Here is a 9,301-nt window from a genome sequence, read left to right as displayed (position 1 = left end):
TCATAAAAAGACTTTATTAAGAAGGCTTTGGAGTCAAAAAATAAAACTCTTGATACAATTTTCTGAACCCTTAAGTCAGCTCAGCAAATATATAATCAGTAATTTAGCTGCGTAAGATTAAAGGTCCGTTACTTTAAAATAAAATATATTTTAGTTCTTAAAATTTATTCCATAAAGTACATACATATTTCCCTATAAATTTGCTACATATACACAAGAGGTAAAAAGTAAAAGTAAAAAAAAAAAAAAAAAATTAAAAAAATTTAAAAACGGACAACATAAACCACAGCAGAAGAGGATTAATAATTAAAAATAAAAAAGTTAGAAATTTCTGGTTGGGATACCCCTGTGCCCCTCCCCCCTCCCCCCTCCGGCCTTCCTGGGGCTGACCTACAAAAGGGTGACCAGTTAGCCCCAAAAAGGGAGTGAAAAGGTAGTAAAAACGTCACCATCCTCCTGGCGGAACTTTCTGCAGAGGCTCACCACCCCGTAAAAACAACACTGTCACATCAGAAATCCACTCCATAGAAAAGAAGGACAACTGATTGCTGTAAAAAAATTGTTTTTTCTTTAAAAAGATCACCCTGGGGGTGTAGGTGTGTGTGTGTGTGTGTGTGTGTGTGTGTGTCTCAAATAAAAAGTGCAACAGACCTTTTCTCTCGGGTTTATTTTAACCTGTCAACTCAATACTGTTATTTGTTAAGAACTGAGGTGCCACTGGGCTGCCGGGTCACTGTCTCCATGCCTGGGACCGGAGTTAAAGCTCATCTGTAAACACTGGCCACGCTAACCCCTGCCCCCGCCCCGGCCGGCCCTCCACCCCCTGCCCGCATCTCCTTCCTCCCCCACCCCGGCCGCAGCACAGCCCGCTCCAGGGGCCTCCGGCCGCCCGTGGCCGGAGCGCCGCGTTAGGAAAAGATATGAATGGCCTGGGTGGCGGGCGTGCGGCAGGCGGGGCACTCGGGCTCGCTCTTGCCGCAGATGCGCACAGCGCAGTCCATGCAGAAGAGGTTGTGGCCGCAGGGCACCAGCGCGGCCATCACCTCGCCTTCCGCGCACACCACGCACTCCCGCACCAGGGCCGGGCCGGGGGTGGCGGAGGCCACCGGCACCCCGGGCCCGGAGGTCGCTGCGGCCGAGGGCTTGCGGCTGATGTCGGAGGCGCTGGAGTCCAAGGGGGAGCAGGAGGAGGCGGAGGAGCTGCTGGGCAGCGAGGTGGCCGTGGAGAAGCTGCTGCTACTCGAGAAGGACGACAGGGAGCCCTGCGGGGGCCGCCAGGGCAGGGCACCCACCGGGTCCGGGGGGCCGCGGCGGGCCAGGGGGAGCTCCAGGCCCAGGCCGCCGGGCTCGGGCAGCGTGGGGGAGTGTCGCGGGGTACCAGCCCCGCTGCTGCGCCGGACGCCGGACGCGGGGGGCGCGGGGGCCCCGTTGACGAAGGCGGGCACGGGAGCAGCGCGCTCGAAGGGGGCCCAGATGGTGGCCGCTGTGGGCACCGTCAGGTCCAGCGCCAGGAAGTCGAAGCCGAAGTCACAGTCCTCGGGGGCGGGGGGCCCGGCCGGGGCTCCGGGGCCGTCGCCGCCGAAGGTGAAGCCCCCGTTGCCCGAGCCGCCATAGGGGCTGGCGGGGCCCGTGTCCGGCACCGGCGGGCCTCCTCCGCGGCTGCCGGGGTAGAAGGCCTCGGGGCCGCCCGGGGCCCCCAGGGTGCTGTCCCCGCGGAGGCTGGCGGCGGGCAGGGTGGGCCGGCGCCCGGGGTTGGGGGCCTTGGCCCAGAGGCCTGCAGCGGCTCCGAGCAGGTCCAGGCAGACGTCGGTGCCGTTGGCGTGGAAGTCGCTGTCGGGGCCGGCGTCGGTGAAGGCGCCGGTGCGCAGCGTGATGTGCGCCTCGATCTCCTCGCGGGCGCGGTCCACGTTCTCCGGCATGCCCGTGACGGCGAACACCGGCTCCTTGTCCCGCCCCGGCGTCACGATGTACGTGTGCGTCCGCTGCTGGATGCGCTTGATGGTGGCGCCTTTGGGCCCCACCACCAGCCCCACCACGCGGTAGGGCACGCGCACCTGGATGGTGGTCTGTCCCGGCAGGTTGGGCGGGCCCTGCGCGGTGCCGGGCAGCCCGCCGGCCTTGCTGCGGGTGGCGCGGATCACGGAGAAGTGCTCCGCCGCCGACAGGATCTCCCGCTTGGCCATCTCCACGTCCTCCTGGCGGCCCGTTACGATGAAGACGGGCTCCTCCCCGCGCACCGGCGTCTTGATGTACGTGTTCGTCTTGGCCCGCAGAGCCTTGATTTTGCACCCTGGGTTGGGGGGGAGGGGAACATGGTGAGGTCCGGGACCCCTGCCCAGGTCCGTAGGGGCCAGGCCAGCTGGCAGCCTCCATTTGTGGGCTGTACCCCTGTGGCATTTTGACATCTCAGACATACCGCGTCCTACCCTTTGACCTGGGACCTTAGTTTCTCCTCTGGTCATGCGAGAGACACCAGGGGCCCCGGCGCCGGGGGCCCCGGGGACGAAGGCCAGCACAGGTGCAACACGCGGGGTGCCCCTGGGGTTGGCAAAAAAGCAAGAAGGCAAGGACTCTGTTGTGGGTTGGATAGTGTCCCCTAAAATCCATGTCCATCCAGAACATGGGAACGGGCTCTTCCCTGGAAACAGGGCATCTACAAGTGTAACCAGTTAGGATGAGGTCACAGTAGGGTCGAGTGGGCCCTGAACGCTAGTGGGACACACGGAGTCCGCCATGTGACAAGGCAGGAGTGCAGTGACGCCGCGCGCTGCTGGCAGCCACCAGAGGCCGGGAGAGCGCGCGGGACAGAGTGTCCCCTGGAGCCTCTGGAGGGCGCACACCCCTGCCAACACCTCGATTTCAGATTTCCAGCCTCCGGATCGGAGAGAATTTCTATTGTTGCAAGCTATTCAGTTGATTATGTCAGCCCTAGGATATGAATGCAGATCCTCTGGCATCAACCCCCTATTTGACGGGTGTGGAAACCGAGGCTCAAATTGTGTAAGCTGCCTACAATTTTCTCCTGACCACGTGACCCTTCCAGCCCAGTGTAGGTGAGGTGAGGTCTCAGCCCCATGTAGACTCCTAGGCCTGCACTCAGGACCCCTTCAAAGGTCCTCATGGCCCTGGCCTCTGAGGGATGCTCAGGGACACTTGGGAACATGACACTGTGGCTTCATCCTGCCAGGGCTGGGGGTCCCACCCTGTAGAGGGGCAGGGGCAGTTGTTCAGGGTCTCTGACAGTGGTGCCTGCCCAGGTCCCTGATACCCACCCCTCCAAGGCCTTCTGAGATATCTTGAGTCCAGGCCAAGGAATCTGGAAGACACCCCACCCCCACCCCCAGCCAACCTCAGGGGAGGCTAGAGGGACACAGTGATATTGTATCAATACAGAGGTGGCATTGAGAGGAGTAACAGTGTTGCTAACTTCACAACATTGAAAGACACAAAATTAGCGGAATCATGCCCTGGCCCGTTTCTAAGTCAGTGGTCGGCAAACTCATTAGTCAACAGAGCCAAATATCAACAGTACAATGATCGAAATTTCTTTTGAGAGCCAAATTTTTTAAACTTAAACTTCTTCTAACGCCACTTCTTCAAAATAGACTCGCCCAGGCCGTGGTGTTTTGTGGAAAAGCCACACTCAAGGGGCCAAAGAGCCGCAGTTTGCCGACCACGGTTCTAAGTGATTAGAGCAGTTGACCAACACACCAAACGGTCACGGGTCGATTCCCAACAAGGGCATGTACCCGAGTTGTAGGTTTGATCCCACAAATGGGAAGCAACCAATTGATGTCTCTCTCTCACACTGATGTTTCTCTCTCTCCTCCCCTCTCTCTGGAGTTAGATGAAAAAAGTATCCTTGGGTGAGGATTAACAACAACAACAACAAAAAACACCAAAAAAAAGAAAAGAGAAAAAATGTCGGCAGGATCAGCATGTCTGCCCAGAAAGAAAACGAGGAGACCGTGCCAGAGGTGGTAGGGGCACCCAGGGGCAGCCTTACCCTAATCTCAAGGAAGACAGCAGAGCTCCCCAACCAGGGCCTTGGCCAAAAGCAGGGCAGGTGAATGGGGGTCAGAAATCTCCGAGGGAGGGGCTGCCTTCCTACCACCTCCATGCCCACCTCCTGGGTCCTTAGTCACCCCCCGACCACCACCAAAGCTGTGTTGTCTCAATGGCATTCTCTTTGGCCTCCCAAACCCACCCTGACCTGTGGCTGCTCCAAACCTGCCCTGATGGTCCCCTCCCTACCTGGCCAACTCCCTCTGCCTAGGCCATGCTGTCCCCCACACACAAGTGTCCTCACCATCCTCACCCCCGTCCTGGCCCTTCTTTGCATCACATTACAGCCCGGCACTCCCTCCTCCTGGAAGCCCAACATGACCGGGCCAGGCCCCTGCACACACTTCCAGTTTCTCCTGACACCATGCCTGACTTTCTGAACTTCCTGAAGCCACGGGACTATGCTCTCAGGGCTAGTAAACTCGGGATTGCCCTGGGCCCTTGAGGGTACCTTCCTGTACCTCAATTTCCTCACCCATAAGAGGAGGGCGGAAACACCTAGCCTCACAGATTTGGGGCTGGACCCAAAGGGCCATGGTCCCAGGCAGATGCCCTGCCCCCGAAATGTTTGTTTCTGGCAGAGCCACGTGAGGAGAGGGAATCTATTGAGGCCTGGAGAAAGGGGGGATTTGCCAAAGGAGATGCAAGCAACTGATGACCCTCCCACCCCCCAAAACCACTGATCTTTTGTACAGATGAACAAGTGGGCCTTGAACCCAAGCACAAGGCTGGAGCGATGAGCCCCTAAGGTGGGTGAGGGCAGGGAGGGACCATGTAGCTTCCCCTTGGGTGCCCCCGAGTGGAGCCCTTAGTGGCCAAGAGGAGTCTAGTTTTCTGACTGCACTTCAGCTGTGACACCTGTTGGCCCCCAAACCCAACTCATATCAAGACCATGAGAGGGGGCAGAGCTTGGGAGAGTGGGAATGTCCAGTCGAGGAAACTGGGGATCCACAGTGATCCGGGACACACCCCCTACCCCAGTGGGGATGATAGAGTGCAGTAAGAGCAGGTGGTGAGCCCTGGCTGGTGTTGCTCAATGGTTAGAGTGTGGAAACACTGAAGGGTGGCAAGTTCAATCCCTAGCTCTGGCCTGCAGGAGGCAACTAATCTATGTCTCTCTCTCTCCCCTTCCCTCAAAAAAAAAAAAAAAAAGAGCAATGGAAGAAATATTCTCCTCAGGTGAGAATTAACAACAAAAAAGTGTGGGTGGTGACAAGGGGCTGAGTCCCTGCCTGGGGAACTCTGGGGGCCACCATTGACAGGTGGGCATAGACTGAAGTGAAGGCTCCTCGGGAGCCTTCTCAGAGGACGGGGTGTGCTTGGGAATGTGGAGATAGCCCTTGGGGCTGACACTGTCCTGCCTCAGGCCCTAGCAACCCTCCCCTCAAGGCGGGAAGGCTGAGAGTCTCCAGGGGAGCCTAGGAGACGAGGGAAGCCCTTTGCCTCCCACCACTCACATGACCCCCTTATGGGGTCCTGGCCATAACCATGTGCTGGCACTCAGGGAACCAGGCCCCACAGGTGACCACAGGCTACACCTGTCAACAAAGCCCCGAGGGGAAGGAGGACCGGGCAGAGGAGCACTCCACAGAGGAACCGCGGGGGCCGAGCTCCGGGGGCAGGACAGGGCTAGGACAAGTCCCCACCATCAGGCAAGGCCAAAGGGGACTGCAGTCCTGGGTGCGCCACGTCGCAGCAGGGTGGTCTGGGAGGAAGTTGGCTTGTCTGGGACACAGGGACACGGGAAGCTCCCCATGACAGGACTGGTCTATAATTGCCAACACAAGGAGCCCCCAAGCATGGACACCTCTTTATTTCTATGCCCCACAGTGGACAGACAGGAACACCGAGGCATGGTCCCCAACACCCCTGCAGTGTCCTGGCTGCCAGAAAGGACACCTGATGCCTGCAGGGTTGGGGTCAGAGAACAGACAATGGGAGACAATTCCAGGCCACCATCCACAGCCTGACCTCAGAGATGGAAGACCCGAGGCCCTGCCTTCATCATCGCTCTCAAACCCAACATGACCACGCCCAGCCCTGGTGAAGACATGGGCACAGACCCGCCCCGAGTACAGGACATGGATGGCAAGAAGGGGGGGCATGGGCCCAAGGTCACCCCCATGGCCAGTGCACCAGCCTCCCAGGAAGCAGGGTAGGCAGAGCCAGTGAGACCAGGGCTCAAATCCCAGCCCTGCCTCGTCTCTCAGCCTCTTCCTCCTGTGCCTTCTTGGGGAGGGGTGGCCCTGAATCTAGGGATTGACAGGAAAGGATGAGTAGTTGAGGGCAGGCTGTGCCCCCTGCACTGGGGAGAGCCTGAGCAGTAAGAAGGGGCAGGCCTGGCATCCAGGGACCCACAGGGTGGAGAGTGGGGTGGGTGATGGGAGGAGGGGAAGGAGTGGGGCTGGGGCAGTCTTTCAGGGTGTGCTTGAGAACTGGGTGGGAGAGGATGGGAGCCACAGATGGTTCTGGAGCTGGGGCAATGCAACCTGTCCTGGTATTCAGGCTCCCTCCCTGGTACCCTGTACCCCAGTTGTGGGGTGGTTACTGAGTGCCAGACTGGGTTAGAACCAGTGCCTTAAGAATCCACACAAAACCCTGAGGGAGGTGCTGCCCCCCCCCCCACTCCCGTCCCCCCATTACAGAGAAGGGCTCTCATTTGCTCAGGGTCACAGGGCCTCCTCAGTCTACAGGATTCACTGTATTGCCTAGTCTTCTTTGTTGTCCACAACCACCAAGAATACAGGCTGGCACCCAACAACCGGGTGCCAAATGCACACCCGGGAGGTTGGGTGGAGCCTGAGGCCCCAGGCTCACTCCTCCACACCACTCAGCCTGAGGCTACAGGTTCGAGTGCCCTCTGCCTGACTCCCATCACCACCTGTAAGACAGAAGATGAGGCCTCTCTGAAAGGACCCTCAGGTGTCAGGACCACATAGTCACACAAAACACACCCTCATGCTCCACTGCACAGTGGTTTGGGGCAAATGGCCCCCAGGCATCGGTATCCACACTTGCCCACCTGCAGGCTTCTGGACACTCAATATGTAGCTATCTGTTACCTGTCCCAGTGCCGTTTTGGGGGACAGGAGTGGGGAAGAGGGGGCCTATATAGGAAGGGTGGTGAAGCAGAACTGTCTGGCATGGGTCTAGCCTGAAGGCAGCTGGCAGGGTTCAGAAAGTGACCTGTCTTCCTCCCTCACTCTCACTCCTGATGGTGGGTCTCAGCACCTCGCCTGGCACTCCTTGTGTCCACATGTGGAAAGGACAAATGAATGGCCAGAGGGCTTGCTGGCCGAGCCACCCCACCCACTGGAACTAGCAGAGGACGTGTCTAGAGCATCCCTGTGGTCCTCTGCTTGTGGTGGGGAGGGTGACAGGCCACCTTATAATTCAGGTCACCACCCACCCTTCTCTGGCTCCTGTTCCCGAGGGCCCAGAGGCTGGGACACCCCCCCTCCCAGCCTGAGTGTCCTTTGGCCCTACCTAAAGCCCCGCCCAGGCCCCACCCCAAGTTCTAGAACCTGGCTGACCACAGGAGGCCGGCAGGGAGGGGGGAGGTGTGGGCAGGAGAGCAGGAGAAAGTTGAGGCTGGTGGGCAGGCAGCTAACAGGGTGGGTGGGTATGTGGGCACTGCCCACCACCCTCCGCCCACCCCGCAGCTCCAGGGCCAATGAGCGGCGGCCAGCCTGATGTCACCCTGCAAATCTGAGTCTGGCTCTCTAACAAAGAGAACAATGGGGCGGCCACAGGGAAGCTCGGCAAAGCCACTGAGGAGACCCCTGCATCCAGGGCCTGTTTCCCACCTGCCTGCTAGGCTATGGCCATGGGTTGGAGCCCCTTTTACAACTGGTCCTTCCACATACCCCCAAATTCCCGACTCGCACTGAGAGCAGGGTGGGACCCTGTCTCATCCTGTCCTGCCCCCATCCCCCAGCAGGGTCCCCAGGCTGGCAAGTCGTGACGTACCCTTTGTGCGGCCAAACTTCTCTCATCACCCTAACTGAGCACCCCACAACCCGAGCTGGCCCGCCCCATGCCTGTTTTGAGTGTGGAGCGCCCACCACCTACCCGGGGCCCTGGTCCCCGGGATGGCACAGCCCGGGGCTCCGCAGCAGCGCTGCACCTCGGGGTCCTTCCGGGCCGGAGGCGCCCAGACAAAGGCAGCGGTGGGGCCGGAGCGTGGTGGGGAGGAGCGCGAGCTGCGCCCAAGTTTCTCTCGCGGGCCGAAGGCAGGACAAAGGCACAGGCACAGGCGGCCACTGAGGCCAAAGCCCACGCGGGGCGTGGCCTGTGTCTGGCTTGCGGCCGCGGGCTGGGCTGGGGCGGCCCTGTCCCCGGAGCAGCAGCGCAGAGACCCCCGGGACTGCGCCCCCGACGGCGGCCACTCACCCTGGCGACCCACGATCTCGGCGACGTGCTCGGAGCTGGGTACCGGCACGCACTCGGTCATGTTCACGCTCTTCTTGCGGCTGCCAATCACGCTCATCTGCTCGGCCAGCAGCGTCGGGGGGCCCAGCGCAGCGGGGTGGGCCGTGAAGCTGGCGAACACATCGGGCGGCGACGGCCGGGGCGGCGGGGGGCTTACGTCGGGCTCCCGAAGCGGCAGCGGGCCCGGGGTCACGGCCACCACGGGCGCGCCCGCCTCAGGCCCGTCGGGGGGCGTAGGCTCCACTGCGGCCCCACCGTCCGCGCCCCGTGCCGCCGCCGCCACGCCATCCCCGCTGCCCGCAGCTGCCCCCTCCTCGTCCTGGTCGCCCGCGCCCGCCAGCCCCAGCACCGAGAGCTGGTTCAGCGCTAGGCGCAACGCGGCGGCCGCGTCGTCGGGCTCGGGTGGCGGCCGGGGCGCAGGAGCGGCCTCCTCGGCGGCCTCGGGTGCGGGCGGCGGCTGAGCACCTGGGCTGGGGTCCCCGCTGGCCGCCGCCCCAGGCCCGTTGCCGCCCGCGCCCCCGCTGCCGTCGGGCTGGCCGATGGAGCCGGACATGGCGCTAGCGCTCAGGCCCGCGCCCCTGCCTCTGGGCCGCCGGCCGCCCGCGCCGCCGCCGCCCGCGCCGCCGCCCTCCGCCTCTGAGAGCTCGGCCGCCGGCCGCCGGCATCCAGCGGCGGGGCGGGAGCGGCGGGGGCGCGGCGGCGCGGGGCTGCTCGGGGCCGCGGGAGGCGCGGCGGCGGCGCGACTCTGCTCGCTCTAGGCGGCGGCAGCGGCGGCAGGGATCTCGGCGGCGTCGGCGGCGGCGGC

General features: G+C 61.6%; 1 protein-coding gene across 1 annotated transcript; it reads right to left on the bottom strand.

Moving 5' to 3' along the window:
* MEX3D (mex-3 RNA binding family member D) lies at positions 1–9,290 on the bottom strand. Its single transcript, XM_054717554.1, has 2 exons — positions 8,458–9,290; positions 1–2,290 (listed from the first exon to the last, which is right to left on the bottom strand). Exons 1-2 carry the CDS (start codon positions 9,047–9,049, stop codon positions 909–911), a joined length of 1,974 nt encoding a protein of 657 aa, XP_054573529.1. The 5' UTR covers positions 9,050–9,290; the 3' UTR covers positions 1–908.
* Positions 9,291–9,301: the final 11 nt, after the last annotated feature.

The sequence above is a fragment of the Eptesicus fuscus genome, chromosome 6, assembly GCF_027574615.1.
Source record: "Eptesicus fuscus isolate TK198812 chromosome 6, DD_ASM_mEF_20220401, whole genome shotgun sequence".
Classification (NCBI taxonomy): domain Eukaryota; kingdom Metazoa; phylum Chordata; class Mammalia; order Chiroptera; family Vespertilionidae; genus Eptesicus; species Eptesicus fuscus.
Note: the sequence above shows the minus strand (reverse complement) of the source record. Positions and strands in the feature narration are given on the sequence as shown.

What these genes read in the sequence shown, in the direction of transcription:
- MEX3D (XM_054717554.1), bottom strand. Translation starts at nt 9,049, where the DNA reads ATGTCCGGCTCCATCGGCCAGCCCGACGGCAGCGGGGGCGCGGGCGGC. An exon ending in CGAGATCGTGGGTCGCCAGG is followed by an intron (nt 2,291 to 8,457) that starts GTGAGTGGCCGC and finishes CCCCCAACCCAG; the next exon opens with GGTGCAAAATCAAGGCTCTG.